The sequence below is a fragment of the Heterodontus francisci genome, unplaced genomic scaffold (genome assembly GCF_036365525.1).
Source record: "Heterodontus francisci isolate sHetFra1 unplaced genomic scaffold, sHetFra1.hap1 HAP1_SCAFFOLD_726, whole genome shotgun sequence".
Lineage (NCBI taxonomy): Eukaryota > Metazoa > Chordata > Chondrichthyes > Heterodontiformes > Heterodontidae > Heterodontus > Heterodontus francisci.
The window spans coordinates 299,443-320,641 of NW_027140691.1; the positions used below are offsets into that span (position 1 = coordinate 299,443).

Below are 21,199 nucleotides of genomic sequence, written 5' to 3' on the forward strand. Positions count from 1 at the left end.
AGTTAAGGTATCAATAACAGCTTTGAGGGATGATATGCTAAATGAATCAAACAAAAACATATGGGTGGAGCTCAGAAATAAAAAGGGGCAGCCACATTACTGAGAGTGTAGTATAGGCCCTCAAATGGTGGGAGGGAGATAGAATAACAAATATTTAGGCAAATTTCTGAATACAAAAACCATAGGGCAATAATAGTTGGGGATTTCAACTACCCTAATATCAACTAGAAAACAAACAGTGTACGGGACACGGAGGGGACAAAATTCTTGGACTATATTCAAGAGAACTTTTTTAACCAGCATGTAAATTTTTTCCCCAAAAATATACTTTATTCATAAAATCTGTAAAAAAAAAAAATACATTGCAAAACAGTACCAAGTTGACATTCAGAAAGTGCAAAGAAAATCAGTTTTCTTCAACTCAGGAGGGAGTTACCTCACAATCCTTCCATTCCATTTTACAACAAAACCATATTTGGTGTATACAGCCCAAGGGGTTTTCCACAGGTCCAGCCCCTCAGTTCACTATGGCGGGGGGACCTTACACAGTGGTCTTTCCCTATTGAGCCTCTGCAGCAACTGCCCCAAGCTTTAGCGTGTCCCTCAGCACGTAGTCCTAGACCTTGGAATGTGCCAGTCTGCAATACTCGGTCGTGGACAACTCTTTGCGCTGGAAGACCAGCAAGTTTCGGGTAGACCAAAGAGCGTCTTTCACCGAATTGATAGTCCTCCAGCAGCAGTTGATGTTTATCTTGGTGTGGGTCCCTGGGAACAGCCCGTTGAGCACAGACTGCTGTGTTAGAGCTGCTTAGGATGAACCTCGACAAAAACCATTGCATCTCTTTCCACACCTGCTTCGCAAAGGCACATTCCAGGAGGTGGGCAACAGTCTTTTCCTCACCACAGCCACTTCGAAGGCAGCGTGCAGAGGCTGAGACACTCCGGGCATGCAGGAAGGATCAGACAGGGAGGGCCCCTCCCACCACCAGCCAAGCTACGTCTTGGTGCTTGTTTGAAAGTTCTGGTGATGAGGCATTTTGCCTGATGATTTTGGCAATCTGCCCGGGAAACCATCCGACAGGATCCACCATCTCCTTTTCCCTGTAGGGCCTCTAGGCCATTACGTGCAGACCACTGCCTGATGGATTGGTGGTCAAAGGTGTTTTTCCGCACAAACCTTTCCACGAAGGATAGGTGGCACGTCACTGTCCAACTAGATGGCGCGTTCCGCAGCAATGTGACCAGACCCATCATTCGCAACACCGGGGACAGATATAAACCTCAGCACGTAGTGACACTTGGTGTTTGTGTACTGGGGGTCTACGCACAGCTTGATGCACGAAGGTGATCATCAGGATGAGGGTGACGTTGGGTAAATTTTTTCCGCCCTTATCCAGAGGTTTGAACATCGTGTCCCTCCGGACCCAGTGTATTTTGCATCTCGGGTGGATAGCACGTTTAGTGAATTGGTCACACCGCAGATTAGGATTGCTGAGGGAGAAAGGGAATGGGTGACCAAAAGGCAGAGAAAGAGCAGGAAGGCAGCACAGGAGTCCCCTGCGGTCATCTCCCTCCACAACAGGTATACTGTTTTGGATACTGTTGAGGGAGATGGCTCACCAGGGGAAGGCAGCAGTAGCCAGGTTCATGGCACCGTGGCTGGCTCTGCTGTTCAGAAGGGCGGGAAAAAGAGTGGAAGGGCTATAGTCATAGGGGATTCGATTGTAAGGGGAGTAGATAGGCGGTTCTGTGGTCGAAAACGAGACTCCCGAATGGTATGTTGCCTCCCAGGTGCACGGGTCAGGGATGTCTCAGATCGGCTGCAGAACATTCTGAAGGGGGAGGGTGAACAACCAGTTGTCGTTGTGCACATAGGCACCAATGATATAGGTAAAAAACGGGATGAGGTCCTACAAGCAGAATTTAGGGAGTTAGGAGCCAAGTTAAAAAGTAAGACCTCAGAGGTAGTAATCTCAGGATTGCTACCAGTGCCACGTGATAGTCAGAGTAGAAATGAAAGAATAGTCAGGATGAATGCGTGGCTTGAGAGATGGTGCAGGAGGGAGGGGGTTCAGATTTTTGGGACCAGTTCTGGGGGAGGTGGGACTATTACAAATTGGACGGTCTACACCTGGGCCGGACTGGAACCAATGTCCTTGGGGGTGCTTTTGCTAACGCTGTTGGGGAGGGTTTAAACTAATGTGGCAGGGGGATGGGAACCAAATGAGGTCAGTGGAGAGTAAGGATGTAGTAACTAAAGCCTGTAAGGAACTAGATAATGAAGTCAGCGTGACTAAGGGAAAGAGTAGGCAGGGAGCAGATGATGAAAGCAAAGGGACTGGTGGTCTGAGGTGTATTTGTTTTAATGCAAGAAGTGTAGTAGGTAAGGCAGATGAACTTGGGGCTTGGATTAGTACCTGGGAGTATGATGTTATTGCTATTACTGAGACTTGGTTAAGGGAAGGGCATGATTGGCAACTAAATATCCCAGGATACCAATGCTTCAGGCGGGATAGAGGGAGGTAAAAGGGGTGGAGGAGTTGCATTACTGGTCAAAGAGGATATCACAGCTGTGCTGAAGGAGGGCACGATGGAGGACTCGAGCTGTGAGGCAATATGGGCAGAACTCAGAAATAGGAAGGGTGCAGTAACAATGTTGGGGCTGTACTACAGGCCTCCCAACAGCGAGCATGAGATAGAGGTACAAATATGTAAACAGATTATGGAAAGCTGTAGGAGCAACAGGGTGGTGGTGATAGGAGATTTTAATTTTCCCAACATTGACTGGGATTCGCTTAGTGTTAGAGGTCTAGATGGAGCAGAATTTGTAAGGAGCATCCAGGAGGGTTTTCTAGAGCAGTATGTAAATAGTCCAACTCGGGAAGGGGCCATACTGGACCTGGTGTTGGGAAATGAGCCGGGCCAGGTGGTTGACGTATCAGTAGGGGACTACTTTGGGAATAGTGATCACAATTCCGTAAGTTTTAGAATACTCATGGACAAAGACGAGAGTGGTCCTAAAGGAAGAGTGCTAAATTGGGAGAAGGCCAACTATACCAAAATTCTGCAGGAGCTGGGGAATGTAGATTGGGAGCAGCTGTTTGAAGGTAAATCCACTTTTGATATGTGGGAGGCTTTTAAAGAGAGGTTGATTAGCATGCAGGAGAGACATGTTCCTGTGAAAATGAGGGGTAGAAATGGCAAGATTAGGGAACTATGGATGACAGGTGAAATTGTGAGACTAGCTAAGAGGAAAAAGGAAGCATACATAAGGTCTAGGCGGCTGAAGAAAGACGAAGCTTTGAAAGAATATCGGGATTGTAGGCGCAATCTGAAACGATGAATTAAGAGGGCTAAAAGGGGTCATGAAATATCTTTAGCAAACAGGGTTAAGGAAAATCCCAAAGCCTTTTATTCATATATAAGGAGCAAGAGGGTAACTAGAGAAAGGATTGGCCCACTAAAGGACAAAGGAGGAAAGTCAGAGAAAATGGGTGAGATTCTAAACGAGTACTTTGCATCGGTATTCACCAAGGAGAGGGACATGACGGATGTTGAGGTTAGGGACAGATGTTTGATATCTCTAGGTCAAGTCGGCATAAGGAGGGAGGAAGTGTTGGGTATTCTAAAAGGCATTAAGGTGGACAAGTCCTAAACGCTGGTTAGGCCACAGTTGGAGTATTGTGTGCAATTCTGGTCACATTACAGAAAGGACATAATTGCTCTGGAGAGAGTACAGAAGAGATTTACAAGAATGTTGCCAGGGCTTGAAAGTTGCAGCTATGAGGAAGGATTGGATAGGTTAGGGTTGTTTTCCCTGGAGCTGAGGAGGCCTAGACAGAGTGGACAGGAAGGACTGGTTCCCCCTGGCGGAGAGGTCAGTTACCGGGGGCACAGATTTAGGGTGATTGGTAGAAGGATTAGAGGGGACATGATGGGTGGGTGTCTGGAATTTGCTGCCAGGAATGGTGGTGGAGGCAGAAACCCTCAATTCTTTTTAAAGGTACCTGGACATGTACCTGAAGTGCTGTAACCTGAAAGGCTATGGACCAGGTGCTGGAAGGTGGGATTAAATTGGGGGGCTAGTTTTCTCGGCCGGCATGGACACAATGGGCTGAATGGCCTCCTTCTGTGCCATAGTTGTTCTATGGTTCTACTGCTCTGCAGCTATATGTTATGTGAATTAACCATGCAGTAGGTTAAACTATTCGTTAATTCACATGGGTTTGGTTGCATTGGAGATTTAATTCCATGCCCTCTGGTTTAAACAGATTATTCTTTGCTTTGGAAAATGCAAGGCAGGAAACGCACTTACCTCCAGCTACAGTGGCGGCAGAGTTCACAGTTTGACTTCTAGTCCCCACCCCTTGTACGGCTTTCGCCAGTCGAGCTGTAGAAAAGGACACAGTGCAGTTTTAAAGAGAGATACATCCATTCATTGCAAAACTAGAAAGTTCAGCAGAGCTGGCTCCCAGGAATATGTTGTAAGCAAGTGATTCAGGTCAGAATGATGTTTGTGGTGATGGTTAACTTTCAGCAAACACCCCAGACACGCGTATCACAATCATCTAAGGGTCACAGACCTGAGGCGTTGGCTCGGTTTCTCTCTCCACAGATGCTGCTGGATCTACTGGGTATTTGGCGATTTGTTCTCATCCACTCCGCACCAGTTCCCCACCCCATGACCTATCCTCAGTTACACCAAACAACATGCTCAATTATTATCAGGATACATTCTGCTGTGGACCTCAAGACTATCTGAACATCATTTGACAGAACTGATTTCCTCAGTCTCAGCCAGATTCAAACAGGTCCCAGAGGCAAGATTGTGAGCCAATGCATCATTCCATCCATCAGAAATCCTTTCCCAAAAAACACTCAGCCCATCAGCCAGTCTTCCTTGTTCCCAGAGTCTGCCCAATAGCCCATTTGCAGGAAGGCAAAGAGTGTTCTACACTGAAGAGGAAATACTGAGCAGGATGGGGGCAGGGGTTGGGGAGTGGAAACTGAGGGTTAGGGTGGACTTGGTGAAAAATTTCTGATAGAGGGAGACATCAAGGGAATGCCAGAAGGTAGCAGCATATTAACTCCAGGTGGAGTGGAGGACTAGGGACAAAGTCACATGTAAGGTGAGTGGCTGGAGAGAGGTCATAGAAGGATTGCAAAGAAATTAACTTGATTGGGCTTGTCGAGCAGTCACCAAAGCCAAAAGGACTGGGTGACGAGAGGGAGAATATGTGGGCTGTGGCATTATGAACATGGTCATGTGGAGAGATGTGCAAGGGAGACGGGCTCAGGAATCCAGCCGTGATCAGACCAGGATGCAACAAGAAATCTGCTCCCTGACCTCTGCAGTCACCAACTGAGACATGGAGCAGGATTAACTCACTAACTTGCTCTTTCTGTAACAGAAATGCCTAGGTTTTAGGGGCAACCCAGAGCAAACTGCATTCCTTGGCATATGTCATGCTCTAGGCCAGCCTCATCATTGATCTGTCCAATATTCAAGAGGGGAACCCATCCACTATTAAGTTGCACTCAGTGGGCTTCACAGCAATTCCTCAGTAAGGATTTGGTAGGTGGACAGCATGTAATTAAATTGGACTGTAAAGAAAACGTGAAGAGGATGAAAAACCCTGCCTCGATTGTCAAGACTGAAACAAGGCACAGGTCACGTACCTCCACACTGACTCCTCACCCCCATCAAGGACCTGTTTGACATCATTTTGTTGTTGCTGGATGCAGTGTTGCAGACTACATTGCTGTTGCCAAACTTCTTCACAACCATGGCCAGCTAAACAAGAAAAATTACACCTCATTATCACTCAAAGGAAACCACAACTGGCTTTACTGTCGATCAGTGCTAGCAACACAAGATCTAGAAAAATAAATGCAGATATGTGCACCCCCCCCACTACCCCCAAATCTAGTTGAAGTTCTCAAAACAATCCTCAATTTGAAAGAACACTTCAGTCATCAATGTGAGTTTAAAATGAGGCAGTTTAACTTTAAATGTGTTTACTCAGATAAGCTCCATCCTCCCAAGAACTCCTCTACTGCTGTATGAATAGTGCCTTTGGATCTTTACCATCCACTTGCGGGGGTCGTGGTTTAACAGGTCAGCTGAAAGATGGCCACCACCTTAGTATTGCACTGAAGTGTCAGTTTAAATTGCAGCTCAAGTACGCACTGTGGGGTTTCAACCTACAAACTTCTGACTCAGATGAAAAGAAGCTACATAAAAGTAAATTCTTTCCGCCCTTTTGGTGGGGCGTCAAGTGAGCAGAGATACCAGTTAGCAGCTGCAGGGTGGACAATTGGTGGTGGCAGGGAGCAGGTGTCGGGATCAATGATGTCTCAAGGAAGTATTGCTCCAATGAAGTCAGGGTTTGTGGCTGCTTTCTCATCACTCCCTCAGTTAAGGGGGAAAAGGATGGGCAATTTTGTGCAGATGAATATGAATGCACACTATTGGGCAGGGAAGGCGAGATAGAAGGTGAAAAGATTGCAGCAACTTCTAGCACGCTAAGCACAGTGGATGAGTTCAGATGTCAGCTACATCATTGTGTAAACAGATACCTTCAAGGAGCTATAAACCAAGGAAAGTGGACTATTTAAACAGTTAGTGCTCCAGGTTTAGGACAGTCCATTGCTTCCTGGTATCTGATGTGGATTAAACAATTTCAATGGGAGCGATTGCTTTTGTCACAAGAGTTCATTCGGTCGATATCCATCATTGAAAATTCAGCAGAGGCTCTCGAATTCCTCCGAATCTCCACGCACACTATCCTATTCACTTTCTCAGAACCTCCCTTCTGAATCTTCCTCTCCTCCTGTAATGTCGACTTTTACTTGTCCTGTTTATAGGCTTTGACCACCACCCCCAACCCCCCCGCCCCCTTCCCAGTTTATTCCCAAGTCTATGATCACACAGCCACTGGGAGGGACTCACATCTGTGCTGTCCACCGTTGTAGTCATCTTCATTTTCTTCAGTGAAGGCTGTGGAAGACGTGAGCGCTGGCACCGAGATGGGTTCTTGTCACCGTTAACCACAGTCGCCTCGATATTCGGCTTCCGATCCATTAAAGGAGAGCGCTGTCAAAAGCGAGCAACTGTTTCAGCGTCACCTGCACCCACGTGTTACATTAAAACTACCAAGAGCGGATCGGCTACTGTTGCTAACTTGGGACCAAGGGTCTGGAAACCCATTGATTATCTTGGTATTTTCAGGAGCAGCAGAGACTCCAAAAATGGAATTCCCTTGTGTAAAGGTAAAAACTACGTTGTATGGTAACTACATGGTCTCATTTTAATGACTGGTATTTGTGAATGATGCAGTTGCACTTCCCAAGTTTCCCATATCACGTTACAGTGATAGTGATGCAGTGATTTAACCGTGAAGGACCTTGTGGGTTTTTTCCCCCCACCCAAGTTTCAGCCATTCACAAGCAGGTCCTGTCCTCTGTTGAGTGCTTTCACTTGCCCAGATCTAAGTAAATTTGCCACCTAGTTGGGAATGAAGGGAGACCCATTCTAGGGGTCAATACATACCCTCAATTCTCCTAGATTGAGGAGGCTGTCACTGCCAGACAAAACAGCAATAAAGCAAAGGCGTAGCTAAAGCCTTGTGCAGGAGAAAACAGTTTGCAACTTGTAGACTAAATTGGTAAGCAAGAGTGCTTCTTTTCCTTTATTGCTTCCAGAAGTGTTTTTTATATATATATAATTTTCCAAAAAGATGATGGCATTTGAATTGAATTGAAAAAATGCTTACATTCCATTATTCCTTTCCCTTTATATGCAGTACTCTCAAGTTAGTACAGATACTTTCCTCAACCAGTACCAAAAACCAAATTTCAGTCCAGTCACAGACAGCATTTCCATTGTGGAAATCGCAGCCACATTGGCTGTAGCTGATGCAGGAGATACTCCATTATAAACGGCATGCGTTAGGAGTCAATTAACCATATGGGACTGCGGTACAAACACAAATGCGAGCCCGCAAGGATAACGTTCTCGTCACTGTAGCACTAAACATGATTAAACTTTTTTTAAAAATCATTCAACAAGTTATTTCCTCATGGAGATTCACAGTGTCTAGCACATCACTGATGGCCCTTGTCTGATACAGCATGGAGGGATAAATTGGAAAAGAAAGTTCAGGATCTGAACACAGTATCCTTCAGCTTTGCAAAAGCATTTCTTCTGCCTCAGTGGATCAGACTTACCGAGGTTTTCCTGGCACATCACATGGGTTAATACACTCCACATTTAAACATCAACTTGCATTTATGGTAGAACCATTAATGTAGACAAATGTCCCAAAGCATTTCATGGAGAATGATCAGAAATAAACAGATGCTGAGCCAAAGGAAGGGTGGCTAAAACTTTGATCAAAAAAAAGGTGGGTTTAAAGGAAGGTCATAGAGGTGAGAGAGGCAGATGGGGTTAGACAGTTAAAAGTCCAAGATTAGAAGTCAACACATTACTTCCTGGTATCCAATGTTGATTGGAAGGAGGGTGTTGTGTTTCCACATAATGACCAGCTCAGATAATCTACTCCATATATCAGTTGCGAAGAGGATTGACGATCAGGCATCATAGCTCTAACTCTGCAGTATCCCTTGTGCGCCCATTGCTATTCTACATGTTTCCTTCATTCACCTCCACAATGCAGAAAGGCTCAAATCATCTTCTCATCCACCTCTTCCATCTTCCTTTCAACCCCAGCATCAGCTCAGCCTTGCCTCGCCAGTTTCCTCTTGAACTCTGCAATCTTGTTGATATCATGCACCCATCACTAGCGTTGGTCCTTTGTGACCCAACACAACACAAGGTTGCAGTGAAGGCCTGCAGTTTATCTAGGATCAGAGTCAGGAATTCTTCCTCTGACTGCGCGACTCACCTCTGCAGTGTCCTCTGTCACTTTGCGTTTCTTTGCTGTGGGCTGTGCAACATGCAGGGGCTGCCGCAACCCTGGTAGGTTCAGTTCACCTGCAGCCATGACCTTGCTCCCATTCAGGTTCTGATCCATTAAAGGGGAACGCTGCCAAAAGCAAAAACACAGTTTCAGCGTCACCTTCACTTATGTGGTACCTTTAAATTATGGAGGGTGGTGCCAGACAATTCCCAAGGGCCCAGAAATGATTTAATGTGTGGATATTCCAGGGGTACTGCAGCCTTTTTTAAAAAAAAGTCACAGAAGTACTTCTGTGCATGGCAACATGACACAGGTCCCATTTGAGGGATTTATACAGTGACGAACATTATTTAAGGAAGGGTGTAAATGTGTTGGAGACAGTACAGAGAAGGTTCACTAGACTAATCCCTGGAATAGGCGGGCTGTCTTATGAGGAAAGGTTGGACAGGCTCTGCTTATATCTGCTGGAATTCAGAAGAGTAAACGGCGACTTGATTGAAACATAAAAGATCCTGAGGGGTCTTGACAGGGCGGATGTGGAAAGGATGTTTCTTCTTGTGGGACAATCTCGAACTAGGGGGTCACTGTTTAAAAATAAGGGGTCACCCATTTAAGACAGAGATGAGGAGAAATGTTTTCTCTCAGAGGGTCGTGAGTCTTCCTCAAAACTCAGTGGAAGCAGAGTCTTTGAATATTTTTAAGGCAGAGGTAGATAGATTCTTGATAAGCAAGAGGGTGGAAGGTTATCGGGGGTAGGTGGAAATGTGGAGTAATCAATCAGTTCAGCCATGAACTTATTGAATGACGGAGCAGGCTTGAAGGGCCGAGTGGCCTACTCCTGCTCCTAATTTGTATGGTCGTATTAGCTCAAACTGCTAATGTGTTCCCTACATCAGCATCCTGAACTGCTCTTTCCACGTAATAAGATCAATTTGTTAAAATCTGGTCTGATCTTTTTGGTTTTAGGACCGTATGCAATGACTGTTGAATATGTGAAGGGTCATGGGCCACTAGCCAGGGACAGTTGGATAAATTGCTGGTGTGGATTGGGGAAAGAAAGACAGACTTGCACCAGACAAACCAAAGCACTTTACAACCAACAAACTAATGGTGACGCATAGTGACTATTGCAATGTAGGAACAAAGTGATTCCTGATCACGCAGTGGACCGCTGACGTCAGAGTGTGCCAAGATGTGCACAGGTGCAGCTACATCTTGCCAGGACTAAGTGGTGCATGTGCGGGATGATGTCATCGCATCTCTGCGCCTGGTCATTCTTCGCGCATGTGTGCTGCAGCGTCATCAGGTATCCAGCCCCCTACTCGACTGGAGGACGTGACTGAATTGGAGACTTTGAGGCTGGAGTTCGATCCCCTTGGCAACTCGCTCCAGGCCTCGACACTCCCTCCCCTCAGCTGCTCGCTGGTCAGTCATATAAATGAATGACAATAACGAATTGGCAGCACATTTTATACTCTGCCCGATTTTCGATCGGGGTGACAATTATCTTCCAATGGAAATTCAATCATAAAATTCCTTTTGTATTTAATAATATTACTGGAATATTAATCTGAGGGATTATAGTTAGTATCCTATAACTACATAGCATATTACTGGGCTTCCATCCAACTTAATGTAAGGTTAGTTTGCTAGAATGATGTAGCCATAAACATTTCCTATGATAAATTGAGCAGTGCCATGTTTAATCCTGGCAGCTGCCTGAACATCGCAGACACTGACTTTCCAGTTGAAAAGCCTGCATTTGCACATGTGCAAGTACTGCGCAACGTAGTGGTTGTGTCGTCAGCAAAAAAAGCCATGTAGGAAACACAACAGCCAATTTGTGCACAGCAAGCTCCCACAAACAGTACTGTGAGAATGACCTGATAAACAGCTTTTGTGATGTTGATTGAGGAATAAACATTGGCCAGGACACAGAGGAGAACTGCCCGACTCTTCGAAATAGTGCCATGGGATGTTTTAAATCCACCCGAGAACGTAGATGGGGCCTCAGTTTAACTTCTCATCTGAAAAATGGCATCTCCAACAGTACAGCATTCCCTCAGTATTGTGGAGAGGGGGAAGGCTGGAGCTGGGGTGGTAATTTGCAAAGACAAAGTGGGCATGGACTGATTCTATTCAGGAGATAAAGGGGAGAAGGAAAGTGTGGGAAAGCATTGCTGTCTGCACTGTCTAGAGAGGAGGAGATGGTCCAGGTGAGCTGAGAGTCAAGTGGCAGACTGGACTAGTGTCACTCCTCCTTCCCCGACAACCCAACGCAAGATGAGAGAGAAACCACAGTGGTCCCTCCCCACACACACTGATCCCCCTCTCCCCTCCCCACACACACACTGATCCCCCTCTCCCCTCCCCACACACACACACTGATCCCCCTCTCCCCTCCCCACACACACACACTGATCCCCCTCTCCCCTCCCCACACACACACACTGATCCCCCTCTCCCCTCCCCACACACACACACTGATCCCCCTCTCCCCTCCCCACAGGCACACTGATCCCCCTCTCCCCTCCCCGCAGGCACACTGATCCCCCTCTCCCCTCCCCGCAGGCACACTGATCCCCCTCTCCCCTCCCCGCACGCACACTGATCCCCCTCTCCCCTCCCCGCACGCACACTGATCCCCCTCTCCCCTCCCCGCACGCACACTGATCCCCCTCTCCCCTCCCCGCACGCACACTGATCCCCCTCTCCCCTCCCCGCACGCACACTGATCCCCCTCTCCCCTCCCCGCACGCACACTGATCCCCCTCTCCCCTCCCCGCACGCACACTGATCCCCCTCTCCCCTCCCCGCACGCACACTGATCCCCCTCTCCCCTCCCCACACGCACACTGATCCCCCTCTCCCCTCCCCACACGCACACTGATCCCCCTCTCCCCTCCCCACACGCACACACACACACTTATCTCCCACCCCCCACACTGATCCCCCCCCCCCCTCACACACACACTGATACCCCCCCTCCCCTCACACACACTGATACCCCCCCTCCCCTCCCCCACACACACTGATCCCCCTCTCTCCCCACACACACACACTGATCTCCCTCTCCCCTCCCCTCACACTGATCCCCCTCTCCCCTCCCCCACACACTGATCCCCCCCCCTCCCCTCTCACACACAGATCCCCCTCCCCTCCCCCCCCCAACACACACACTGATCACCCCCCCCCCACACACACAGATCCCTCTCCCCTCCCCCCACACACACTGATCCCTCTCCCCTCCCCCCACACACACTGATCCCTCTCCCCTCCCCCCACACACACTGATCCCTCTCCCCTCCCCCCACACACACTGATCCCTCTCCCCTCCCCCCACACACACTGATCCCTCTCCCCTCCCCCCACACACACTGATCCCTCTCCCCTCCCCCCACACACACTGATCCCACCCCCCTCCCCCCTCACACACTGATCCCTCCCCCCTCCCCCCTCACACACTGATCCCTCCCCCCTCACACACTGATCCCTCCCCCCTCCCCCCACTGATCCCTCCCCCCTCCCCCCACACGCACTGATCCCCCTCTCCCCTCCCCCCACACGCACTGATCCCCCTCTCCCCTCCCCCCCAAAACACACACTGATCCCCCTCTCCCCTCCCCCCACACACACACACTGATCCCCTCTCCCCTCCCCCCACACACACACACTGATCCCTCTCCTCTCCCCCCACACGCACTGATCCCCCTCTCCCCTCCCCCCACACGCACTGATCCCCCTCTCCCCTCCCCCCACACGCACTGATCCCCCTCCCCTCCCCCACACACACTGATCCCCCCCTCCCCTCCCCCCACACACACTGATCCCCCCCCTCCCCCCACACACACTGATCCCTCTCCCTTCCCCTCCCCCCACACACACTGATCCCTCTCCCCTCCCCTCCCCCCACACACACTGATCCCTCTCCCCTCCCCTCCACACACACTGATCCCTCTCCCCTCCCCCCACACACACTGATCCCTCCCCCCTCACGCACTGATCCCTCCCCCCTCCCCCCACACGCACTGATCCCTCTCCCTTCCCCCCACACACACTGATCCCTCCCCCCTCACGCACTGATCCCTCCCCCCTCCCCCCACACGCACTGATCCCCCTCTCCCCTCCCCCCACACGCACTGATCCCCCTCTCCCCTCCCCCCACACACACACTGATCCCTCTCCCCTCCCCCCACACACACACTGATCCCTCTCCCCTCCCCCCACACACACTGATCCCTCTCCCCTCCCCCCACACACACTGATCCCCCTCTCCCCTCCCCCCACACACACACACTGATCCCCCTCCCCTCTCCCCACACACACACACTGATCCCCCTCTCCCCTCCCCACACACACACACTGATCCCCTCTCCCCTCCCCTCCCCACACACACACTGATCCCTCTCCCCTCCCCACCCCACACACACACTGATCCCTCTCCCCTCCCCCCACACTGATCCCTCTCCCCTCCCCCCACACTGATCCCTCTCCCCTCCCCCCACACTGATCCCTCTCCCCTCCCCCCACACTGATCCCTCTCCCCTCCCCCCACACTGATCCCTCTCCCCTCCCCCCACACTGATCCCTCTCCCCTCCCCCCACACGGATCCCTCTCCCCTCCCCCCACACGGATCCCTCTCCCCTCCCCCCACACGGATCCCTCTCCCCTCCCCCCACACGGATCCCTCTCCCCTCCCCCCACACGGATCCCTCTCCCCTCCCCCCACACGGATCCCTCTCCCCTCCCCCCACACGGATCCCTCTCCCCTCCCCCCACACGGATCCCTCTCCCCTCCCCCCACACGGATCCCTCTCCCCTCCCCCCACACGGATCCCTCTCCCCTCCCCCCACACGGATCCCTCTCCCCTCCCCCCACACGGATCCCTCTCCCCTCCCCCCACACGGATCCCTCTCCCCTCCCCCCACACGGATCCCTCTCCCCTCCCCCCACACGGATCCCTCTCCCCTCCCCCCACACGGATCCCTCTCCCCTCCCCCCACACGGATCCCTCTCCCCTCCCCCCACACGGATCCCTCTCCCCTCCCCCCACACGGATCCCTCTCCCCTCCCCCCACACGGATCCCTCTCCCCTCCCCCCACACGGATCCCTCTCCCCTCCCCCCACACTGATCCCTCTCCCCTCCCCCCACACTGATCCCTCTCCCCTCCCCCCACACTGATCCCTCTCCCCTCCCCTCACACTGATCCCTCTCCCCTCCCCCCACACTGATCCCTCTCCCCTCCCCCCACACTGATCCCTCTCCCCTCCCCCCACACTGATCCCTCTCCCCTCCCCCCACACTGATCCCTCTCACCTCCCCCCACACTGATCCCTCTCACCTCCCCCCACACTGATCCCTCTCACCTCCCCCCACACTGATCCCTCTCACCTCCCCCCACACTGATCCCTCTCACCTCCCCCCACACACACTGATCCCTCTCCCCCCACACACACTGATCCCTCTCCCCCCACACACACTGATCCCTCTCCCCACACACACACTGATCCCTCTCCCCACACACACACTGATCCCCCTCTCCGCTCCCCCCACACACACACTGATCCCCCTCTCCGCTCCCCCCACACACACACTGATCCCCCTCTCCCCTCCCCACACACACACTGATCCCCCTCTCCCCTCCCCCACACACACTGATCCCCTCTCCGCTCCCCCCACACACACTGATCCCCTCTCCTCCCCCCCACACACACTGATCCCTCTTCCCCCCACACTGATCCCTCTCCCCCCACACACACTGATCCCCCTCTCCCCTCCCCCCACACACACTGATCCCCCTCTCCCCACACGCACTGATCCCCCTCCCCCCACACGCACTGATCCCTCTCCTCTCCCCCCACACGCACTGATCCCCCTCTCCCCTCCCCCCACACGCACTGATCCCCCTCTCCCCTCCCCCCACACGCACTGATCCCCCTCTCCCCTCCCCCCACACACACTGATCCCTCTCCCCTCCCCCCACACACACACTGATCCCTCTCCCCTCCCCCCACACACACTGATCCCTCTCCCCTCCCCCCACACACACTGATCCCCCTCTCCCCTCCCCCCACACACACACTGATCCCCCTCCCCTCTCCCCACACACACACTGATCCCCCTCTCCCCTCCCCCCACACACACACTGATCCCCCTCTCCCCTCCCCACACACACACTGATCCCTCTCCCCTCCCCACACACACACTGATCCCTCTCCCCTCCCCACACACACACTGATCCCTCTCCCCTCCCCCCACACACACTGATCCCTCTCCCCTCCCCCCACACACACTGATCCCTCTCCCCTCCCCCCACACTGATCCCTCTCCCCTCCCCCCACACTGATCCCTCTCCCCTCCCCCCACACTGATCCCTCTCCCCTCCCCCCACACTGATCCCTCTCCCCTCCCCCCACACTGATCCCTCTCCCCTCCCCCCACACTGATCCCTCTCCCCTCCCCCCACACTGATCCCTCTCCCCTCCCCCCACACTGATCCCTCTCCCCTCCCCCCACACTGATCCCTCTCCCCTCCCCCCACACTGATCCCTCTCCCCTCCCCCCACACTGATCCCTCTCCCCTCCCCCCACACTGATCCCTCTCCCCTCCCCCCACACTGATCCCTCTCCCCTCCCCCCACACTGATCCCTCTCCCCTCCCCCCACACTGATCCCTCTCACCTCCCCCCACACTGATCCCTCTCACCTCCCCCCACACTGATCCCTCTCACCTCCCCCCACACTGATCCCTCTCACCTCCCCCCACACTGATCCCTCTCACCTCCCCCCACACACACTGATCCCTCTCACCTCCCCCCACACACACTGATCCCTCTCCCCCCACACACACTGATCCCTCTCCCCCCACACACACTGATCCCTCTCCCCACACACACACTGATCCCCCTCTCCCCACACACACACTGATTCCCCTCTCCCCTCCCCACACACACACTGATCCCCCTCTCCCCTCCCCCACACACACACTGATCCCCCTCTCCCCTCCCCCACACACACTGATCCCCTCTCCCCTCCCCCACACACTCACTGATCCCCTCTCCTCCCCCCCACACACACTGATCCCTCTTCCCCCCACACTGATCCCTCTCCCCCCACACACACTGATCCCCCTCTCCCCTCCCCCCACACACACTGATCCCCCTCTCCCCACACACACTGATCCCCCTCTCCCCACACACACTGATCCCCCTCTCCCCTCCCCCCCACACACTGATCCCCCTCTCCCCTCCCCCCCCCACACACTGATCCCCCTCTCCCCTCCCCCCCCACACACTGATCCCCCTCTCCCCTCCCCCCCCACACACTGATCCCCCTCTCCCCTCCCCCCCACACACTGATCCCCCTCTCCCCTCCCCCCCCACACACTGATCCCCCTCTCCCCTCCCCCCCCACACACTGATCCCCCCCCTCCCCCCACACACACTGATCCCCCCCCTCCCCTCCCCCCACACACACTGATCCCCCCCCTCCCCTCCCCCCACACACACAGATCCCCCTCTCCCCTCCCCCGACAGCCACAGATCCCCCTCTCCCCTCCCCCCACACACACACTGATCCCCCTCTCCCCTCCCCCCACACACACTGATCCCCTCTCCCCTCCCCCCACACACACTGATCCCCTCTCCCCTCCCCCCACACACACTGATCCCCTCTCCCCTCCCCCCACACACACTGATCCCCTCTCCCCTCCCCCCACACACACTGATCCCTCTCCCCTCCCCCCACACACACTGATCCCTCTCCCCTCCCCCCACACACACTGATCCCTCTCCCCTCCCCCCACACACACTGATCCCTCTCCCCTCCCCCCACACACTGATCCCTCTCCCCTCCCCCCACACACTGATCCCTCTCCCCTCCCCCCACACACACACTGATCCCCCTCTCCCCACACACGCACTGATCCCTCCCCCCTCCCCCCACACGCACTGATCCCTCTCCCTTCCCCCCACACACACTGATCCCTCCCCCCTCACGCACTGATCCCTCCCCCCTCCCCCCACACGCACTGATCCCCCTCTCCCCTCCCCCCACACGCACTGATCCCCCTCTCCCCTCCCCCCACACACACACTGATCCCTCTCCCCTCCCCCCACACACACACTGATCCCTCTCCCCTCCCCCCACACACACTGATCCCTCTCCCCTCCCCCCACACACACTGATCCCCCTCTCCCCTCCCCCCACACACACACACTGATCCCCCTCCCCTCTCCCCACACACACACACTGATCCCCCTCTCCCCTCCCCACACACACACACTGATCCCCTCTCCCCTCCCCTCCCCACACACACACTGATCCCTCTCCCCTCCCCACCCCACACACACACTGATCCCTCTCCCCTCCCCCCACACTGATCCCTCTCCCCTCCCCCCACACTGATCCCTCTCCCCTCCCCCCACACTGATCCCTCTCCCCTCCCCCCACACTGATCCCTCTCCCCTCCCCCCACACTGATCCCTCTCCCCTCCCCCCACACTGATCCCTCTCCCCTCCCCCCACACTGATCCCTCTCCCCTCCCCCCACACGGATCCCTCTCCCCTCCCCCCACACGGATCCCTCTCCCCTCCCCCCACACGGATCCCTCTCCCCTCCCCCCACACGGATCCCTCTCCCCTCCCCCCACACGGATCCCTCTCCCCTCCCCCCACACGGATCCCTCTCCCCTCCCCCCACACGGATCCCTCTCCCCTCCCCCCACACGGATCCCTCTCCCCTCCCCCCACACGGATCCCTCTCCCCTCCCCCCACACGGATCCCTCTCCCCTCCCCCCACACGGATCCCTCTCCCCTCCCCCCACACGGATCCCTCTCCCCTCCCCCCACACGGATCCCTCTCCCCTCCCCCCACACGGATCCCTCTCCCCTCCCCCCACACGGATCCCTCTCCCCTCCCCCCACACGGATCCCTCTCCCCTCCCCCCACACGGATCCCTCTCCCCTCCCCCCACACTGATCCCTCTCCCCTCCCCCCACACTGATCCCTCTCCCCTCCCCTCACACTGATCCCTCTCCCCTCCCCCCACACTGATCCCTCTCCCCTCCCCCCACACTGATCCCTCTCCCCTCCCCCCACACTGATCCCTCTCCCCTCCCCCCACACTGATCCCTCTCACCTCCCCCCACACTGATCCCTCTCACCTCCCCCCACACTGATCCCTCTCACCTCCCCCCACACTGATCCCTCTCACCTCCCCCCACACTGATCCCTCTCACCTCCCCCCACACTGATCCCTCTCACCTCCCCCCACACTGATCCCTCTCACCTCCCCCCACACACACTGATCCCTCTCCCCCCACACACACTGATCCCTCTCCCCACACACACACTGATCCCTCTCCCCACACACACACTGATCCCCCTCTCCGCTCCCCCCACACACACACTGATCCCCCTCTCCGCTCCCCCCACACACACACTGATCCCCCTCTCCCCTCCCCACACACACACTGATCCCCCTCTCCCCTCCCCCACACACACTGATCCCCTCTCCGCTCCCCCCACACACACTGATCCCCTCTCCTCCCCCCCACACACACTGATCCCTCTTCCCCCCACACTGATCCCTCTCCCCCCACACACACTGATCCCCCTCTCCCCTCCCCCCACACACACTGATCCCCCTCTCCCCACACGCACTGATCCCCCTCCCCCCACACGCACTGATCCCTCTCCTCTCCCCCCACACGCACTGATCCCCCTCTCCCCTCCCCCCACACGCACTGATCCCCCTCTCCCCTCCCCCCACACACACTGATCCCTCTCCCCTCCCCCACACACACACTGATCCCTCTCCCCTCCCCCCACACACACTGATCCCTCTCCCCTCCCCCCACACACACTGATCCCCCTCTCCCCTCCCCCCACACACACACTGATCCCCCTCCCCTCTCCCCACACACACACTGATCCCCCTCTCCCCTCCCCCCACACACACACTGATCCCCCTCTCCCCTCCCCACACACACACTGATCCCTCTCCCCTCCCCACACACACACTGATCCCTCTCCCCTCCCCACACACACACTGATCCCTCTCCCCTCCCCCCACACACACTGATCCCTCTCCCCTCCCCCCACACACACTGATCCCTCTCCCCTCCCCCCACACACACTGATCCCTCTCCCCTCCCCCCACACTGATCCCTCTCCCCTCCCCCCACACTGATCCCTCTCCCCTCCCCCCACACTGATCCCTCTCCCCTCCCCCCACACTGATCCCTCTCCCCTCCCCCCACACTGATCCCTCTCCCCTCCCCCCACACTGATCCCTCTCCCCTCCCCCCACACTGATCCCTCTCCCCTCCCCCCACACTGATCCCTCTCCCCTCCCCCCACACTGATCCCTCTCCCCTCCCCCCACACTGATCCCTCTCCCCTCCCCCCACACTGATCCCTCTCCCCTCCCCCCCACACTGATCCCTCTCACCTCCCCCCACACTGATCCCTCTCACCTCCCCCCACACTGATCCCTCTCACCTCCCCCCACACTGATCCCTCTCACCTCCCCCCACACTGATCCCTCTCACCTCCCCCCACACTGATCCCTCTCACCTCCCCCCACACACACTGATCCCTCTCCCCCCACACACACTGATCCCTCTCCCCCCACACACACTGATCCCTCTCCCCACACACACACTGATCCCCCTCTCCCCACACACACACTGATTCCCCTCTCCCCTCCCCACACACACACTGATCCCCCTCTCCCCTCCCCCACACACACACTGATCCCCCTCTCCCCTCCCCCACACACACTGATCCCTCTCCCCTCCCCCACACACTCACTGATCCCCTCTCCTCCCCCCACACACACTGATCCCTCTTCCCCCCACACTGATCCCTCTCCCCCACACACACTGATCCCCCTCTCCCCTCCCCCCACACACACTGATCCCCCTCTCCCCACACACACTGATCCCCCTCTCCCCACACACACTGATCCCCCTCTCCCCTCCCCCCCACACACTGATCCCCCTCTCCCCTCCCCCCCCCACACACTGATCCCCCTCTCCCCTCCCCCCCCACACACTGATCCCCCTCTCCCCTCCCCCCCCACACACTGATCCCCCTCTCCCCTCCCCCCCACACACTGATCCCCCTCTCCCCTCCCCCCCCACACACTGATCCCCCTCTCCCCTCCCCCCCCACACACTGATCCCCCCCCTCCCCCCACACACACTGATCCCCCCCTCCCCTCCCCCACACACACTGATCCCCCCCCTCCCCTCCCCCCACACACACAGATCCCCCTCTCCCCTCCCCCGACAGCCACAGATCCCCCTCTCCCCTCCCCCCACACACACACTGATCCCCCTCTCCCCTCCCCCCACACACACTGATCCCCTCTCCCCTCCCCCCACACACACTGATCCCCTCTCCCCTCCCCCCACACACACTGATCCCCTCTCCCCTCCCCCCACACACACTGATCCCCTCTCCCCTCCCCCCACACACACTGATCCCTCTCCCCTCCCCCCACACACACTGATCCCTCTCCCCTCCCCCCACACACACTGATCCCTCTCCCCTCCCCCCACACACACTGATCCCTCTCCCCTCCCCCCACACACTGATCCCTCTCCCCTCCCCCCACACACTGATCCCTCTCCCCTCCCCCCACACACACACTGATCCCCCTCTCCCCACACACACACTGATCCCCCTCTCCCCTCCCCCCACACACACTGATCCCTCTTCCCCCCACACTGATCCCTCTCCCCCCACACACACTGATCCCTCTCCCCCCACACACACTGATCCCTCTCCCCTCCCCCCACACACACACCGATCCCCCTCTCCCCTACCCCACACACACACCGATCCCCCTCTCCCCTCCCCCCACACACACCGATCCCCCTCTCCCCTCCCCCCCCACACACCGATCCCCCTCTCCCCTCCCCCCCCACACACCGATCCCCCTCCCCCCACACACACTGATCCCCCTCCCCCCACACACACTGATCCCCCTCCCCCCACACACACTGATCCCCCTCCCCCACACACACTGATCCCCCTCTCCCCTCCCCCCACACACTGATCCCCCTCTCCCCTCCCCCCCCACACATTGATCACCCTCTCCCCTCCCCCCCCACACTGATCCCCCTCTCCCCTCCCCCCACACACACTGATCCCCCTCTCCCCTCCCCCCACACACACTGATCCCCCCCCTCCCCCCACACTGATCCCCCCCTCCCCCCCCACACACTGATCCCCCACTCCCCTCCCCCCCCACACACTGATCA

General features: G+C 55.8%; 1 protein-coding gene across 2 annotated transcripts in view; it reads right to left on the bottom strand.

The window, feature by feature from the left end:
• Positions 1 to 9,066, bottom strand: part of kifc1 (kinesin family member C1) — a 44,877-nt gene extending 35,811 nt beyond the window's left edge. The window contains exons 1-4 of one of the 2 annotated variants that reach the window (XM_068025924.1): positions 8,907 to 9,066; positions 6,953 to 7,096; positions 5,680 to 5,794; positions 4,316 to 4,390 (exon numbers count right to left, since the gene is read on the bottom strand). In XM_068025924.1, the coding sequence (XP_067882025.1) occupies positions 4,316 to 4,390; positions 5,680 to 5,794; positions 6,953 to 7,096; positions 8,907 to 9,035 (463 nt within the window). In that variant the 5' untranslated portion in view covers positions 9,036 to 9,066. The remainder of the gene's footprint in view (positions 1 to 4,315; positions 4,391 to 5,679; positions 5,795 to 6,952; positions 7,097 to 8,906) is intronic. The other variant, XM_068025925.1, reaches the window with a different exon arrangement.
• Positions 9,067 to 21,199: the final 12,133 nt, after the last annotated feature.